The sequence below is a fragment of the Dendrobates tinctorius genome, unplaced genomic scaffold (assembly GCF_039654945.1).
Source record: "Dendrobates tinctorius isolate UK_male_01 unplaced genomic scaffold, ASM3965494v1 ptg000265l, whole genome shotgun sequence".
Lineage (NCBI taxonomy): Eukaryota > Metazoa > Chordata > Amphibia > Anura > Dendrobatidae > Dendrobates > Dendrobates tinctorius.
The window spans coordinates 13,167,289-13,186,769 of NW_027361932.1; the positions used below are offsets into that span (position 1 = coordinate 13,167,289).

A 19,481-nucleotide genomic window follows, 5' to 3' on the forward strand; every position below is an offset into this window, starting at 1 on the left:
AAGTTGATTTTAATCAACAGATTGTGGAATATTAATAATTTCTACAATTGGATGTGTTTAACAAAACTCTCATAAGATTATCTCAGCACAGGGAATGTGCCCCTGCTGTATACTGTGTAATGGCTGTGTCTGATCACACCACAGCTCCTGGGCAGGGGAGGAAGGAAAAGAGTATACAGACAATACAGCAGGGGATCACAGCTGATTCTTTTTGTGAAGTAAAACATTTTCCTGCCTGTTTTAATCAATGTTTTACCTCAAAAAAAAAATCATCCTGTGCTGTAATGTCTGTATATTCTCTTTTCTTTCCTCCCCTGCCCAGGAGCTGTGGTATGATCAGACCATGTACCTGCACAGTCAGACACGGCCATTACACAGTACTCAGCAGGGGCACATTTATAAGATTATCTCAACACAGGGAGATTTTTTTTTTTTTAAACAAATCCAGTTGTGAAACTCATTATTATTCCAAGATATATTAATTCAAATTAACTGTTTGTTGGAAAACGCCTTTAATTATACAATATTTAAAATATATGAAGATAATCTGTCAGCACATTTTTACATATGGAAGCAGTGGTATGGCATTTTAATCCAATAAAAATAATGCCCGTTTTGTAGAAATCCAATGTACCAGTTATGAGAAATGTAGTGCAGAAGCCACATGTAAATAGGGATGGAAGTGCTTTAGGGGCATGTCAGGGCACTTAAATGGCCATTTCAGTCTTCAATAATTCCCACGCAACACCATTCTCTTCTCCCTGATCGACAGCTCTGGCCTCCGTCATGGCAATCCTATCGCTGGCTGAAATCCGGCACATGTACAGTTACTACCTGGGTTGGCGCATACTCGGTATGTTCTCATGAACATAATGGAAGCCACACCTGACAATCAGGGAGACAAGTGTGGTACCAGTTTGGAAGTATTGGAAAGAAGCAGTCCATGTGCATTTATATGTCTAGTAGATAGAGGGACAAGTACTTATGTAGGGGCAGCAGCTTACAATCCCATAGCTGTAAGGTCACACCATTCTTCACAATAATGAGGAAATGGAGAATTCTCAATCTTAAGGCAATTCTGAGTATGTGTGGGGAGAAAGGGACAGGTAGTCATTACTTATAACTATGAGTAAGAGGTTGTATTACTGCTTTGTATAAAATCAGGTGTACAGAGATGAAATACAGCACCCATAGAAGACCTTAGGAACCTAATGTTCCTTATATTTCACACAGAAAATGTTGTTGATGAGTTACCTTTAAATCCAAAAGGTACAGTGGGGGAAATAAGTACCGTATTTTTCGGACTATAAGACGCACTTTTTCCCAAAAATGTTTGGAGGAAAATGGGGGTATATCTTATAGTCGGAATATACTTACAAAAAGTGTGGCGGCAGCAGGAGTCAGGCAATTCTGCGGCGGTCCCAGTCTGACACTGCAGGGCGATCACACTCCCTTTCCAGGCTGGTGTGGCAGGTTCGACCGTGCTCTCTGGTGCGGGGGGCTCCGCTGGCATTTTGTGAAAGCCCGGAGGCCCCTCGCACATCCATTGCTGCGATGCAGTGACCTCTGGGAAAATGGCCGCCGGGGGCAGCGCATGAATGCTCGTCCCGAGATCTCAATCTGCTGCGATGCGGTGGCCTCCGGGAAAATGGCATGCGCCACTCCCGGCAGTCATTTTCCCAGAGGCCACCGCAAAGCAGCAATGGATGTGCGGGGTGCCTCCGGGCTTTCACAAAATGCCGGCGGAGTCCCCCGCACCACCGAACCAGCCTGGAATAGGATTTCCCAGAAGCCACTGCATTACAGCAATCGATGTGCATGGGCTCCGGGCTTTCAGAAAATGTCAGCGGAGCTGCCGCACCACCAAACCTGCCGTACAAGTCTGGGATGGGAGTCATATCGCCGGACCACCGAACACCCCCTGTGACCATGCGCCACCAACGTTGCCGATCCCCTCCCCCCCGGTAAGCTGAATTTGGACTGTAAGACAGACCCCCATTTGTCACATTGATTTTTTCCCTGTTGTCATTCTGAAAATTTGGGGTGCGTCTTATAGTCCGAAAAATTTTATCCCTTGTTAATTTGTTAAGTTTGCCCACTGACAAAAACATGAACAGTCTATAATTTTAGTAGGTTCATTTTAACATTGAGAGATAGAATATCAAAAATAAAATCCAGAAAATCACATTGTATAAATTATATAAATTTGCAGTGAGAAATAAGCATTTGATCCGCTACCAATCATTAAGAGTTCTGGCTCCTACAGACCAGTTAGATGCTCCTAATCAACTCGTTACCTGCATTAAAGACAGCGGTCTTACATAGTCACATTTATAAAAGACGTCAGCATAACACAGACTCCGTTACGTTACCTGCTGGCCACGCAGGTTCTCGGATCCCTCTTATCCACAGAGGTATCCCATAAATATCTCTCACTGACCGCGGTCAGCATAACTCACGGTTTTCAAGACAGTCTACTCCTCTGGCTCGGACTCGCCAGCACTGCTTCACCAGGCTATGCGACGTCCAGCCCGGACACATGGGAGCTCTGTCCAAGCTGACAGACTCCCAACACACTCTTTCACATGCGCAACACACCTTCCTTAGATAGCCGTAACCACTCCCAGTTACCTATCACATGGCTAGTCACATGATCATGACCTCATCACAGGTCCTCAAAATTCACAACCACACACATACCTTCAGGCAAAACGGGGTACAGTGAGCCCCCCTCACCACAGATCGAGGTAAATGGGTAGCACGACCCTCCCAACTCTGAGCTACCCATAGCCCGGACCCAAATGTGAATAAAAACTACTCAGAACTTATGTCCACTTAAGAAAAAACACTCCGGGCTACATCACAGGGAACTGCCATCCCTGTGATACATACCTCCTATTAACTATACAGCCATTAGTATCTCTACATACCTCCCCCTCTGCCTAAAGCCATGGGGCTTGGCACTTTCTCTTACCTCTGGTTGCAGCATTTAAGACAGATTGAAGGGGGGAGAGTTTGGTATGAGGGAGACCGATTAGTAGAGAGTTACAATAGTCCAGACAAGAATGAATAAGAGAAACAGTAAGAGTTTTTGCAGAATCAAAAGTAAGAAAAGATTGAACTCTGGAAATGTTTTAAGATGCAGATAACAAGAGCGAGCCAGTGATCGGATGTGGGGGTGAATGAAAGCTCGAAGTCAAGTATAACCCTAAGACAGCGGGCATGTTGCTGGGGAGTAATAGTGGAACTACACACCAAAATGGCAGTGTCGGGCATAGGTACATTAGTAGAGGGAGGAAGCACAAGGAGTTCAGTCTTTGACAGGTTCAGTTTCAAGTAGAGGGAGGACATGATGTTAGAAACAGCGTTTAGACAATCACTGGTGTTTTCTAAAAAGGCAGGCGTGATGTCAGGAGAAGACGCGTATAATTGGGTGTCATCAGCATAGAGATGGTACTGGAAACCAAATCTGATTGTTTGACCAATAGGAGCAGTATACAAAGAAAATAGAAGGGGGCCTAGAACCGATCCTTGAGGAACCCCAACTGAAAGTGTAAGATGAGAGGAGGAGGGGCCAGCAAAAGATACAGTGAAGGAGCCCCCTTCTGTTATCTCTCTGCTGTCCACTTCTCCCACGGTTCACATTTCCCAGAAAGCAGTTCCTCCATTTGTCTCTATGTCCTCCGACAGCTTCAGCTTGAGGACTTCCACTCTTTAGAGAACCTCTTTGTCTCTCCATACCATGAGTTGAAGGTGGCAGCCATCTTCTTCCCATTTTCTGCAGCTCTTTATTGATACGCTTCCTCTCATGTCTTAGCTGCTCAATTTCTTTTAGGTACGCCACGCGATACCCGAGGAACATCCGGATATTCCCAAGACTCTCCATGAACCCGACAACAAGGAATAGAACCATCCCAACTTCACCCATGACCTGGGCCTCATCATCAGCCAGAATCCTGTCTCTTCACACCGGATCTATTCACCATCTCCTGCATCACTTTCCCAAATCTTCCGATGACCTTCCTCACCAAATTTCTGGGTACCAGAACGATGTCTTCCACCAAGCCCAGACAATTTTGAGCTTCTCTCGTAAGCTCCAGACTTCTGGCAGCTTCCTTATTTCTCAACATGCTCATCTGTTTCATGCATATCCCTCAGGACAGCCACACGCTTCACTGTGACTTCCCTAGTTGACAGTATCACCAACTGGTTCGTCTCTGGTGCCCAGTGCACACTACAAGCTTCTACCGCCTTCTTAAAGGCTTCATGCACATCCTCACTAGTACATGCTTCTCGCCCATCTTCGGGTATCTCTATCACGTAATTGAAGAGCGAGGACTAATTCTCTTCATGGACAGCCGGCTCCCGCTTTGCCATGGACCTTTCCATCAAGACATCTGCCACGACCGGTTGATTGTCTTGTTCCACCCTCAGCGCAAACTCTTCCTCAATTTTACTCTTCAAGACCCCTCGCTTGTTCGATATGCTCTTTCCACGTACACATTTCCTTGGTCAGTTTGTCAATTTGACCCCCTAGTTGTCAGGTGATAGCGGTCGAATTGAACAGCTTCTCCTGCAGGCCCTCTATTTTATCTTGGAGCTGTTCTCCAACTGTGTTTTTAGCTGTTGGAGTCCTACCACCACCCTGGGACAGTTTTATGTTTCTCACATCCTCGACTACCTCTTTATCTTCTCAGAGGGTGCAGATTGTTCAGCCCCTTTCCAGCCTTTACCCCTCTGGCAACGGGAGGACGACTTGCCATTTAGACCTGAGTCAGTCTTACGGCACTCCTTTCCACTGTCGTCAGCTTCTGAATGGGTGTCACCCCCACTCCTCCTGTGATCCTGGAACAGCAAGTCCCCACTTAAACAGGTGTCGGACCCCTTTTCTGGAACTATCCCATTTTTCACTCTCCCACGTTTGGTCACCCCAGCAAATTCCCCAAATTGGAGAGACTCATACTTTCTTCCGGTCACCGAGGACTCTGGACCATCAACCTTAGGCGGTGCTACCTCCTTTTCATACATCACACCACCAGGATCCACTACAGCCACCTGCTGTGGTGGGGCTCCCTTAGGGTCATTCCGGCTTCCCCGAGTCTAGAAGTCCAGAGAAGCCCTCTCCATTGACTTCTACAGAACAGCTCTGTGACACCTTGTCAGATGGAAAGTCAGTACAACATCCTGGACATGCACTGTTCGAACACTGAACCCAGCAACAGTCTATTGGCACCTTCGCTGCCGCCCCTTTTTTTGCCACAACCCCAATTCGGGTTACCGCCCCCTTTTGGGCAACTGCTCCGTTTTGGGATACCACCCCCCTTTGGGAATCCACCCACTTTTGGGCACCTATCCCCGATTTGCTTACCGCCCCCTTTTGGAACTACACCCCTTCTTGGGCAACCATCCTTGTTTTGGGTCACCGCCCCATTTTGGGACTCCACCCCTTTTTAGGGACACCACCCCTCTCTGGGGTACATGGGTCTCCCAGGCCCCAGTTCGCACATACCCTTGTGTCTCTCTGGGGCTGGTACTGGCCCTTTAAGAGGTTGCACGCTCTGGACCTCTGATGTCCTTATGGCACACAGACTTAGTCACACTAACCTCTACGAAACTGGCAAGACCAAAGAGCTTTCTAAGGATGTCAGAGACCTTCACAGAGCTGGAATGGGCTACAAAACCATAAGTAAGACGCTGGGTGAGGAGACAACTGTTGGTGCTACAGTAAGAAAATGGAATACAAAATGAATGTCAATCAACAATGATCTGGGGCACCATGCAAAATCCTACCTTTTGGGGTAGCACTGATCATGAGGAAGGCGAGGGATCAGCCTAAAGCTATAGAGGGGGGGGGGGGGGGGAGACTTGTTAATGATTTCAAGGCAGCTGGGACCACAGTCACCAAGAAAACCATTGTTAACACATTACGCCGTAAAGGTTTAAAATCCTGCAGTGCCCGCAAGGTCCCCCCGTTCAAGAAGGCACATGTGCAGGCCCATCTGAAGTTTACCACTGAACTCCTGGATGATTCTGTGAGTGATTGGGAGAAAGTGCTGTGGTCAGATGAGACAAAAATTGAGGTCTTTGTAATTAACTAAACTTGCCGTGTTTGGAGGAATAGAAATGATGCTTATGACCAGGGCTGTGGAGTCGGTAAGCCAAACCTGCGACTCAGACTCCTCAATTTCCCTTCCACCGAGTCCGACTCAGACTCCATGACTCCCACATATATTGCTTATATTTAAGTGAAAAATTTATTGTAGTACAATGTGAACATCAGACATTTAATCATTTTTATGATACAATAATCAAGACATTTAGATAGAACATAATATATTTATTGGAATACAACTTTAGAACACAAAAAACTAATAAATTGTAAATATGTAATACACTATGTAATATCGAATATATATATCACTATGTAATAAACTATGTAAGTGGCAAAAAACAGTTTTCAACAAAAACATACTAAACATTTGTGCAGTCTATGAATTTGTTCTAAGAAATAGAATTGCCTCCATCAGATCCTCCTTCATAGATTACCTAAAATCTGACCTAATAATTTTAAGGCCAGAGAACAACCTCTCTACACTAACTTGGCTTGGAGGCAAAGCCGTAACCACATGGGCAACATCTCTAACAATTTCCAAGTATAAAGGAATTGCCTCATGCACAGTCAGTTTTGATGAACGGTTGAATTTTTCTTTTTCTTTGAGAGCAAGTGAAACATTTTGCTGAAATATGGTCAATCTGCTTGCTATAGGAGACGGAGTGAAATCTTTTTCTTTGCAGCAACGCTTTGCCTGCTCCATATCATCCAAATACTTGTCAAAGTCAAACTCCTCATCTGATGAGGATGAAGATATGGCAGCAGTAGCACTATCAGGACCCAAGTCCTCTTGCGCCTGGCAGTCCTCCTGTAGGCCACTCATCCTAACTGCTACCTCAGTCAGAGCTTCTTTTTCTTTAGTAAGCTGTTGATCATCAAGCAATATACGATGACTTGGGACCACACAAACAGCTGCCAGAAAAATTTTATTTTCCAATAGCTGTGTCTCTCTCCGTTTCATTGAAGCAGAAATGCCATCTGCAATTAAATCTCCTCTTTGGGACAGTCTAAATAGCAAGTTCTTCCACTCCCTTATGAAAATGCCAGGAGTTAAATCCTCAGCTTGTAATTTTTTAGTCACGGTAAATAGATGATTAAGCAATTCCTTCAATTGAGCCACCTGTGTCCATTGACCTTCATTTAGGGTTACCTGAGGGTTCGCCATATCTATAAGAAACGGTTTAAGCCAGGATCAAAACTAGGGGGGCAGAACCTCATATTGTTCCGCAGAATCTCATACTGAACACCTCAGCTGCTGCAGAACCTCATACTGCACACCCCTACACTGGAAAATAAAACCTGCACCTTAAGATGTGGTGAATGCAGTCTATTTATTCCAATTATCAATTGATGTGTTACTGAAGATGAGCAATGCCTGTCCTGGGCATCCTTTTGGGCAGCTATGAGGTGTACCTGACTGGTGCTAAAAAAAAAAAGGAGTGTTAGTCTGTGTGCTACCCGGCTTTCATTCTTTTTGGTACAGATAAGATATGGATAAATGGATAGATATTGAAAACATTATCTATGAGCTCAAAAACCTTTCAGGTGATGCGGTTTTTTAAAAAGCTGATCTGCTTTTGCAGCTGAAAAACGTATCCTCAAAAGACGCAGCAAAAACGCTTTGTGTGAATGTAGCCTTAGATCAGGAATAGTACAGCCATTTATAGGACATTTCATAACTTTCCCAAATTCCTATGAAAAAATATTCAGCACATTCTGCATTGAACTACTGTACCCAATTTATTATATATTTTAGGAGTCGGACCATTTTATACCGACTCCACCAAAATGAGCTCCGACTCCACAGCCCTGCTTATGACCCAAAGAACACCATCCCCACTGTCAAGCATGTAGGTGGAAACATTATGTTTTGGGGTGTTTCTTTGCTAAGGGCACATGACTACTTCACGTCATCAATGGGAGAATGGATGAAGCCATGTACCTTAAAATCCTGAGTGACAACCTCCTTTCCTCTGCCAGGACAATAAAAATGGGTTGTGGCTGGGTCTTCCAGCAAGACAATGACCCAAACATACAGCCCATACAGCCAAGGCAACAAAGACATGGCTCAAAAAGAAGCACATTAAGGTCATGGAGTGGCCTAGCCAGTCTCCAGACCTTAATCCCATAGAAAGCTTATGGAGGAAGTTGAAGCTCCGAGTTGCCAAGCAGCTTCAAAATTTTAATGATTTAGGCTAGTTTCACACTAGCGCTTTTGAGCGCAGCGACGGCCTGCGCACGGCCGCCGCTAAGCCTTGCCCCTGCCGGTAGCTCCGCCTACCGGCGCATGACGCTGCATGCGTCCCCTATCTTTATCACTGGGGGCGCAGGCCGTGCGCAGTATGCGTTTGGCGGCACATGCGTCCTTTTGACGGTGCGCAGACCTGCGCCAAACGCAACCTGCTGCAGTTTGGTTGCGCTCGGCGCAGTCAAAAAAAAAGCACGCGCCGCCAAACGCATACTGCGAACGGCCTGCGCCCCCAGTGATAAAGATAGGGGACGCAGGACGCATGCAGCGTCATGCGCCGTTAGGCGGAGCTACCGGTGGAGGCGCGGCAGGGGGGCGGGGCTTAGCGGCGGCCGTGCGCAGGCCGTCGCTGCGCTCAAAAGCGCTAGTGTGAAACTATCCTTAGAGATGATCTGCAAAGAGGAGTGGACCAAAATTGCTCCTGACATGTGCGCAAACCTCATCGTCAACTACAAAAAACGTCTGACTACTGTGCTTGCCAACAAGGTTTTTGCCACCAAGTATTAAGTCTTGCTTGCCAGAGGGATCAAATACTTATTTCTCACTGCAAATACATTTATATAATGTGATTTTCTGGATTTTATTTTTGATATTCTATTTTTCAATGTAAAAATTAACCTACCCTTAAAATTATAGACTGTTCATGTCTTTGTCAGTTGCAAACTTACAAAATCAGCAAGGGATCTAATACTTATTTCCCCCACTGTACTATCCCAATAAACATTAATACATAAGTAATTTATGGAGAAGTGTATATATGCAACATACACAACGTGCCGCCAGACAACCTACAGTCTAAAAAGTTTGTATGCAAGAGCAAACACTAAGTTACTGAAAAAGAGACACTGTTTATTACATCCCCTATACTACACAGCCAGAATAGACAGTTTGAATGAAGGATAAAATAACAATACCTGTTTAATATGTTGCCACACAGTGAGGGATCCAAAAAGGCAGCTAGACCAAGTCACTTGTTGCTGCATCAACCATTTGCCGTTGGAAGTAATGTATTTGTACATATATCAAACAATTCTTTCATAAATTGGCAAAAGTAAAAAAAACATACATTCAGCAAACTTGATATGAGGGATGTATACATGAACACTTTCCATGTATCCTGTACATGAGAAAGGCTTTTTACAGCCCACTTCTTTTCTGGAGCTGACTATTTCCTAACACTGCATTGGGGGGATAATGAATTAATGTTGGAGCACGTTGCCATCAGTCCCTGCTAGCTGTACCTGAAGTAGGACATTAAAAAGATGTCACGTGCAAGCCTGAAGTAAATACAATGATCTATCCCACTGTGTGTAAGCACTGCCGGATAGAACATACATATTTATATGGTAATATGATCTAATAGGTGTTTAGAAGCAAGAAGAAAAGGCAGTAATTTATACAAAAGGAATAAAGGCTCCGAATAGAAAACATAGCAGGATGGCTGGATTTACTGAATGGTGTGGCATGAAAACGTTACTACTTTCAGTTTCACTTGAAAAGCAAATGTAAAGCTAATAGGACTGGACCGTCAGAATGCAGCACCCGGTAATTCCATCAGCAGTAAGAATGGGAGTCTCAGGGTCCCATTCTAATGATTGCAGGGGTCCCTGCAGTCAGACATTTCTATCCTATGAAGATAGATGATAAATGTCAATTGTGGGACAACTTTTTCAAATCAATTTTGGTAAAACACACCAGTGTCATAAAAAAATGAAGACAAGTCAGATTTAAACGTGCCGTATACATTACCCTATGTTCTGTCATTATGATGAAACTACCAGCCTATCTAAAGTATTGGGAGAGAGTGATAACGTTATTAATGCTATTACAGGGCTATAAAAGAAGAAAGATATTACATCTAGTTTACTTTTCAAATGCTGCGATGGTGGGTGGGAAGGAGAGGGAGTGATCAGGTAATTGATCCAGGTCCGGTGACTAAGGGTACGTGCACACGCTGCGGATTGCAGTGCGGATTTGGCAGCGCGGATTTTGTAAAATCCGCAGGTAAATCTGCAGGTCAAAAGACCTGCGGATTGCTCTGCGGTTTTTCATCTTCTCAATGGAGCAGATGGCAAACCGCAGCGGAATCCGCAGAAAGAATTGACACGTCAATTCTTTCTGCGGTTTCAAAACCGCAGAAAAACCGTGCGGAAAAATCTGCACCGTCTGTACTGCGGTTTTTAATTCCCATAGGGAATAATGGTACTGTACACCGCAGTAAAACTGCTGCGGATCCGCAGCGGAACCGCAGCGTGTGCACACACCCTAAGGATATGTGCCCTCAATCTGGATGCAGCATATTTTCATTGCATTCAAGTTGCTGCCTTCTATTGAACGCAGAAAAATCCACGTGTTCACTGACCTATGCGGATTTACCGCGTTCAATACATTCTATTGATGTAATTTCTGTTGCGGAGACAAGCGTCTCCACAAGAGAAATTGACATGCTGTAGTCTTGAAAGACGCACCACATGTTAGTTTCAGGTGATCCGCTGGTGCACAGAGTCACGTAGTGGACATGGAATTTCTAGAAATCCCATCCAGTATGCTGTAACAGCTGGCCGCTGTTACAGCTCCCAGAACGTGGGAGCGTACTAAAAGCAATGTAGTATGGTGCTTATAGAGCTAAGCAGGTAACATGACTTCGTATCCCCCGATAGATCATATAGACATCGTAGCATTATTGAGAAATGCGTTCAAAAATTTATTTTGATTTTCCGATATTTTAAAATGTCGCCCAAGAGAAAAAAAATGGCATAAAATAAAGGAGTAACTCATACTCACCTTTTTAATCCCCATTTGTGATCACATGCTGTGAGTACTACCATCATTGCTGAGAAAAGCAACTGCCTGCAACAAGCAGATCCCCGTGATGGGGGACCACCAGAGCAGTGTCACTGGAGCCAGAGGGGCGAAGCGATTATAAGTTGGGGGGGGAGGGGTTAATTCCATTTTACACCATTTCTTCTTCATTGGAAACTTAAATACTTGAGTGAAACGGTCATGGAAAATGACACACGATTTGTAAAGTGACTGACAATGGGCAGGTGGATCTTAAGGTACTGTCACACTTAGCGATGTACCAGCGATCCCGACCAGCGATATGACGCGGTCAGGATCGCTGGTACATCGCTAAGTGGTCGCTAGTGAGCTGCCACACAGGCAGATCTCACCAGCGACATCGCAGGTGACGGGGGTCGCTACTTACCTGTCAGACGAGGCGATCCTGACGTCCTCCCGCCCGCGTCCACACTCGTCGCTCCACAGGAAGCTGATGACGAGAAACGGTCCTGGACGTTCTCGCGCGATCAGCGATAACCAGCGGGGGAGCGGGTTGTAGGTAAGTATCAGACACAGCGATATCGCTAGCAATATCGCTATAACGTCACAAGTTATAGCGATATCGCTTAGTGTGACAGGCCCTTTAGTCTTGTTCATTGACCTGGGAGGAATCAAGGAGAAAGAAACTACAAACAGATGTCCAACGTCGCGTATCTGACCCAAAATGTCAGATCAACGTCTACAAGGGGTCTCACCGATCCGGTACGGCCATGCAGTATCACGGACATCCAGCAGCTCTCCCTCCGAGGACATTATATGAGTCTCCTGACTGGTAAGGTGATTTAGAAGGGTGGCAGGTGTCATTCGGATGACAACTGCATATATCTAATGTAGGCGATTTTTATGTGAAACTATTAGTGTTACTGGACAGAAGTTTAACCCTCCGATCCCAGGCTGATGATCACAGATGCCTCCATTATAGGTATTATTTTATTTACCTGTGATGGGAAACCGTAACATATCTAGCTTTGAGCTATACACATCCAAGCCCATAACAGAACTATGGGCACGGTGCCATCCAAGCAGCACATATACGGGGTCATTCCCAGCGCGGGGCTGCTGATGGAATAACCCCAGGTCTGTAGTATAGAGATATAGGTGGGATTTGTCAGAGACCCCCACAGCCATGATGACAGTGAGCCCACCACCAATCAGAATGCAGGGCTGTAGGTTATCCGGCTCCAGATGCCGGCAGGTGAGAGGTGCGCAGTGTAGGCACCGGGCAGGACCGGATCCCTGGCCATTCCACCACACTGAGGGGATTACACGCCGTCTCCCCGACCGCACTACCTGAGGGGACTCCAGCTGCGGCACGTTACCGCACGGACCCCTTGTCCTCGTCTTGTCGGCGCAGTTCTCCTCTCCCGTCGCTTCCCTGATACTCCCCACAACGCGGAACAGGGAGTGCCGGAATCCGCGGGCGGCGCGGGGTGAGGCCGGGGATTCTAGGCCTAGTCCCGGGATGAATAGTGCTACTGATTAGTGCCTTTAGTTACCCTACAAGGGCTGAGAGGTCACCGGAGGGCAATATCCACTGGTAAAATTGCTTTTTCCGAATGAAAGAGCCGCCCTATCCCCCCATTACCTTCATCAGCCTCCTGCTGGCCGCCATCTTGGATCTGAGGGGAGTTCCCACAATGCATCGCTGCTAAAGGGCCGGCACTTCCTGGTGCGCCCAGACCGGGTCACCGAGCAACCGAGGGGGGAGCTGAAAACATTCATGTGCCGAGCTGGCGGTGCCGTGTGCGTAGCGCCCCGCTGTGCCAGGGACGGGCTCCGGTGTCCTGTGAGCGGGGGTTATAGTAGAGCTCCTCCTGCCCGCACCGAGAGGTCATGTATTATGGTGTGTACATGCCTCCATGTGGAAATTACAGCACCAGGAAGGAAAAGTGGGGTCAGGGAAATCACAGGATGGAGGGATGGAAAATACATTATTAAATCTCAATGTATGAGGGCCACACGGGAAGGCACCTACTTACCTGCCTTACCTCAGTGGGGGAGTTAGGGTATGTTTGCACGTTCTGGATTGTCAGCGCTTTGAACACAGCGGATACGCCACTCCGCCCAAAGCGCTGCCGGCATTTGTACGCGCTGTGATTCCGCTTGTGTTCATTGAACCATGCGGAATCACCGCATCCTATACATAGACTGTCATTTATCTTGCGGAGACTGATCGTAGACCTGCTGCGGTCTAAAGATGTGTCGCATGTGCGTATATTCGGGTCTGCCACCTGCTTCTTTGTACACATAGTGGAGCTGGGATTTCATAAAATCCCCTCCACTATGCTGTAACATCTGGACGCTGCGGGTGTACGCAGCGTCCAGTTCGCAGCAAATACGCCACGTGGAAACACCCTTAATGGTGTACAGTCATGGCCAAAAGTTTTGAGAATGACACAAATATTATATTTTCACATGATCTGCTGGCCTCTGGTTTTTATGTGTGTTTGTCAGATGTTTTTATCACATACAGAAATATAATTGCAATCATATTATGAGTAGCAAAAGGTTATATTGACAGAATGAGTTAATGCAGCAAGTCAATATTTGCAGTGTTGACCCTTCTTCTTCAGGACCTCAGCAATTCTCCCTGGCATGCTCTCAATCAACTTCTGGATCAAATCCTGACTGATAGCAGTCCATTCTTGCAAAATCAATGCTTTTATTTTGCCTGAATTTGAAGGTTTTTGTTTGTCCACCCGTCTCTTGATGATTGACCACAAGTTCTCAATGGGATTAAGATCTGGGGAGTTTCCAGGCCATGGTCCCAAAATCTCTGTTTTGTTCCCTGAGCCATTTAGTTATCACCTTTACTTTATGGCAAGGTGCTCCATCATGTTGAAAAAGGCATTGTTGATCGCCAAACTGCTCTTGGACGGTTGGGAGAAGTTGCTCTTGGAGCACATTCTGGTACCATTCTTTATTCATGGCTGTGTTTTTAGGCAAGACTGAGAGAGAGCCCATTCCCTTGGCTGAGAAGCCACCCCACACATGAATGGTTTCAGGATGCTTGACAGTTGGCATGAGACAAGACTGGTGGTAGCGCTCACCTGGTCTCCGAATAAGCCGTTTTCCAGATGTCCCAAACATTCGAAAAGGGGATTCATCAGAGAAAATGACTTTACCCCAGTCCTCAGCAGTCCACTCCCTGTACCTCTTGCAGAATATCAGTCTGTCCATGATGTTTTTCCTGGAGAGAAGTGGCTTCTTTGCTGCCCTCCTTGAGACCAGGCCTTGCTCCAAGAGTCTCTGCCTCACAGTGCGTGCAGATGCACTCACACCTGCCTGCTGCCATTCCTGAGCAAGCTCTGCACTGCTGGTAGCCCGATCCCGCAGCTGAAACACTTTTAAGAGACGGTCCTGGCGCTTGCTGGTCTTTCTTGGGCGCCCTGGAGCCTTTTTGGCAACAAGGGAACCTCTCTCCTTGAAGTTCTTGATGATGCGATAGATTGTTGACTGAGGTGCAATCTTTCTAGCTGCGATACTCTTCCCTGTTAGGCCATTTTTGTGCAGTGCAATGATGACTGCACGTGTTTCTTTAGAGATAACCATGGTTAACAGAAGAGAAACAATGATGCCAAGCACCAGCCTCCTTTTAAAGTGTCCAGTGGTGTCATTCTTACTTAATCATGACAGATTGATCTCCAGCCCTGTCCTCATCAACACCCACAGCTGTGTTAATGGAGCAATCACTGAAACGATGTTAGCTGGTCCTTTTAAGGCAGGGCTCCAATGATGTTGAAATGTGTTTTGGGGGATAAAGTTCATTTTCTAGGCAAATATTGACTTTGCAAGTAATTGCTGTTAAGCTGATCACTCTTTATAACATTCTGGAGTATATGAAAATTGCCATTAGAAAAAATGAAGCAGTAGACTTTGTAAAAATTAATATTTGTGTCATTCTCAAAACTTTTGGCCATGACTGTATATGTAGGCCATGCAGGCTGCTCACAGTAGCACGTGAAAAACGGCTCTTGGGTGGAGAAATGGCCACTGGTTCCACGAAATCAATGCACCGAGCTGTTAGTGGTTCCACCAAATCAATGCACTGAGCTGTTAGTGCATCTGGAATGAAGAATAGAGGGGTCCAGCTACCAAATAATACACTACCCTACACCGTAATCCAAGGAGCGGGATTGGCGTGGCTTTCATGTGGGAACGTCTTCATGGTCTCATCAGACTAGAAGACTTGCACAATGACCTATTCTGTACTGGAAGTGAAATTGAAGGTTTTATACCAAGCCAGTGTCTACTCATAGCATCTGAAGGTGTTTGCACGATACTGGACTACGAGCCACATGACAACATTTCCCATGAGCCACTTTTCAACACTATAATACCAGGCCACATGTTGATCGTGCTGCTGTGAGCAGCCTGCATGGCCTAAATGTGCTACAATGGCCTGCAGCATCTCCAGACTTCTCTCATTGAGCACATCTGAACATTATTGGTCAGCAATGGCAAAGAGAGCTGCCAGCAGCGGATTTGATGATTTAGAATCATAGAATCGTAGAGTTGGAAGGGACCTCCTGGGCCATCTGGTCCAACCCCCTGCTCAAAGCAGGATTCGCTAAATCATCCCAGTTAGATGTCTGTCCAGCCTCTGTTTGAAGACTTCCATTGAAGGAGAACTCACCACTTCTCGTGGCAGCCTGTTCCACTCATTGATCACTCTAACTGTCAAAAAGTTTTTTCTAATATCTAATCTGTGTCTCCTCCCATTCAGCTTCATCCCATTGCTTCTAGTCTTTCCTTGTGCAAATGAGAATAAAGTTGATCCTTCTACAATGTGACAGCCCTTTAGATATTTGTAGACAGCTATTAAGTCTCCTCTCAGTCTTCTCTTTTGCAAACTAAACATTCCCAAATCCTGCAACCTTTCCTCATAAGACAGGATTTGCAGACCGGTCACCATTCTGGTCGCTCTTTTCTGAACTTGCTCCAGTTTGTTGATGTCTTTTTTAAAATGTGGTGCCCAAAATTGGACACAATATTCCAGATGAGGCCTGACCAAAGAGGAGTAGAGGGAAATAATTACTTCACGTGATCTAGACTGTATGCTTCTGTTAATACATCCTAGAATTGCATTTGCCTTTTTTGCTGCTGCATCACACTGTTGACTCATATTCAATCTGTGATCTATTAGTATACCCAAGTCTTTTTCACATGTGTTGTCACTTAGCCCTATTCCTCCCCTTCTATATATGCTTTTTTCATTTTTATTGCCCAGATGTAGTACTTTGCATTTCTCCCTGTTAAAAACCATTCTGTTAGTTGCTGCCCACTTCTCCAGTTTATTTAAATCTTTTTGAATCCTCTCTCTCTCTTCTCTAGTATTAGCTATCCCTCCTAGCTTTGTGTCATCAGCAAATTCAATCAGTTTACCCTCAATTCCTTCATCTAAATCGTTGATAAAGATGTTGAACAATACAGGGCCCAGGACAGAGCCCTGTGGTACCCCACTTGAGACATTCTTCCAACTGGATGTGCAGCCATTTACGACCACTCTTTGGGTCCGATCACTAAGCCAGTTATGAATCCACCTAACAGTTGCCTTGTCCATTCCATACTTAGTCATTTTTTCAATAAGGATTGTATGAGAGACTTTGTCAAATGCTTTGCTGAAGTCAAGATATACTATATCTACAGCATTTCCTTGATCAACCCAATCAGTAATACCGTCATAGAAGGAAATTAAATTAGTCTGACATGACTTATTAGTTAGAAACCCATGCTGACTCTGTTTAATCACTTCATTCTTATCCAGGTATTGACATACATGTTGTTTAATAATTTGTTCAAAGATCTTTCCTGGTATAGAAGTCAGACTCACCGGCCTATAGTTGCCTGGGTCCACCTTCTTCCCCTTTTTGAAGATAGGAACAACATTTGCTCTTCTCCAGTCTTCTGGGACTTCTCCTGTTCTCCAAGAATTTTCAAAGATTATGGAGAGGGGTTCAAAAATTTCTTCTGCTATCTCCTTCAGTACTCTGGGGTGTAATTCATCTGGACCTGGAGACTTGAATTCATTTAGGTTAGCTAAGTGTTTCCTCACTATCTTTCTGTTTATAGATATCCTGGATTCTTCTATTCCCTTAATAGGACAGTGAATAACAGTTGATGTTACATTTCCTTTCTGAGAGAAAACAGATGCAAAATAGGAATTTAAAAGTTCAGCCTTCTCAACATCCTATCTTACCATTTCATCATTTTCATCCAGTAAAAATCCTATAGCATCTTTGACTTTTCTTTTACTTTTGACATATCCCCAAAATCCTTTATTATTGCTTTTGACATCTCTTGCAAGCCTCAATTCATTTTCAGCTTTAGCTAATCTGATTTGTGCCCTGCAGGTTCTGCAGACAGCATTATATTCTTCTTTAGATATGCCTCCCTCTTTCCATTTTATAAACATTTTTTTCTTCCTTTTTAGCATGTGCTTAAGTTCTGTGTTCATCCATCCTGGTTTCCTTAAATGCTTCCTATTCTTCCCTCTTTTCGGAATTGTTAACAACTGTGCTTTGAGAATTTCATTTTTCAAGATTTCCCATCCTTCCTGGACATTTTTGTCTTTAAGGATATCCAGCCATTGGATCCCTCCAATTCTCTTTCTGAATCCCTTAAAATCTGCCTTTCTGAAATCTAACCTTGACGTCTGAGTCTTCACAGGTCTTCCGCCTCTAGTTATCCAAAATTCTAAAATAGCATGGTCGCTACCTCCTAGGGTCCCAGCCACTTTTACCTCCTCAACCATTTCCTCCCTGTTTATAAGGATTAGATCCAAGGTAGCAGTTCCCCTTGTTTTCTCCCTTACCTTTTGGAAGATAAAGTTGTCAGCAAGAGAGGATAAGAATTTCCTTGACCTGTTAGTTTTGCCTGAGAGAGATTCCCAACAAATGTCTGGATAGTTGAAATCTCCCATGACAACTATGTCATATTTTTTGGAGAACTTGGCCATTTGATGCATAAAGAGTTCATCCATATCTTCAGCTTGCAAAGGCGGCCTGTAGTAAATGCCTACAATGGTGTCCTTTCCATTGTTCTGTCCTTGTATTCTTACCCAAACAGTTTCCACAGAACTCCCAGTCTCTAAAGCTTCAATCTCTGTGCAGATATACGCATTTCTAACATACAATGCGACACCCCCTCCTCGTTTATCAAGTCTGTTTCTTGCAAATAAGTTGTATCCTTCTAGTCTTGTATTCCAATCATGTGTATCGTCCCACCAAGTTTCAGTGATTCCAATGACATCATATTTCTTTTCCTGTGTTAGTAGTTCCAATTCTCCTTGTTTGTTGCCCATGCTTTGTGCATTAGTATAGAAACATTTTAGTTTGTGATTGTTTTCTCTTTCTCCAATATTTTTATTAATTAGATTCTTTCGTCTTTGTTCTTCTTTTCCATTTCTAATAGCAGAGTTCTCAATAGCATTTGTCAGGTGTATGGCTTTTTCTGGTCTTTTGCTTCCCTTCCCATGTTGTTCTAGTTTAAAGCTCTCCTTACAAGTGTAGCAAGGCGACTTCCAAATACCTGCTTTCCAGTCTTCGTAAGGTGCACCCCATCTCTAGCAAGTAGTCCATTGTATAAGTAGTTCTCTCCGTGATCCAGAAATCCAAATCGTTGCTGACGGCACCATCGACGTAGCCAGTTGTTCACCTGCAGAATCTTATTCCACCTCCTTGTTCCATGGCCATCCACTGGGAGGATGGAAGAGAAGACCACCTGCGCTCCCAGTTCTTTCACTTTCTTGCCTAAGTCTTCAAAGTCACTGCACATGGTTTGCCCGAGTACACATGGCAGAACGTAACTGAGATAACCATTAATAACTTGATTGATAACATAATAAAGTGTGTCAGTTTGGGTATTTGTGGTATAAGATAAATTACCCAGCAGTAAATTGTGACCTTTCCTATTGTACCATTTTGGGCTACATCTCCAGTGTCAATGTTATTGACAGGTGTAAGTCCATGTAGGAGTGATTGATCAAGAAATGGCATTAGTAATTAGATTAGTCTCTGTGTTGTATATATTCCAGCTATCTGTGGCCCTTAGTGATTTGCCATTAGTGTGATGTTTAGGCCACATTCACACGCTAAGTATTTGGTCAGTATTTCACATCAGTATATGTAAGCCAGAAGTTTGTACGCAAAAATCAGAAGAAAAGTATAATAGAAACACGTTACCACTTCTGCATTTTTCACCTTCTTCTGGTTTTGGCTTACAGATACTGATGTAAAATACTGACCAAATACTGAATGTGTGAATGGGGCCTTATACTGA

General features: G+C 44.7%; 1 protein-coding gene across 3 annotated transcripts in view; it reads right to left on the minus strand.

Moving 5' to 3' along the window:
• The window catches only part of UBE2L3 (ubiquitin conjugating enzyme E2 L3), a 36,610-nt gene extending 23,673 nt beyond the window's left edge, over positions 1-12,937 (minus strand). The window contains exon 1 of one of the 3 annotated variants that reach the window (XM_073559130.1): positions 12,787-12,937. In XM_073559130.1, coding sequence (XP_073415231.1) covers positions 12,787-12,813 — 27 coding nt within the window. In that variant the 5' untranslated portion in view covers positions 12,814-12,937. Of the gene's footprint in view, positions 1-12,491; positions 12,516-12,697; positions 12,719-12,786 lie in introns of those variants that run through there. The other 2 variants (XM_073559133.1, XM_073559132.1) reach the window with 2 other exon arrangements.
• Between the last annotated feature and the right edge of the window lie 6,544 nt (positions 12,938-19,481).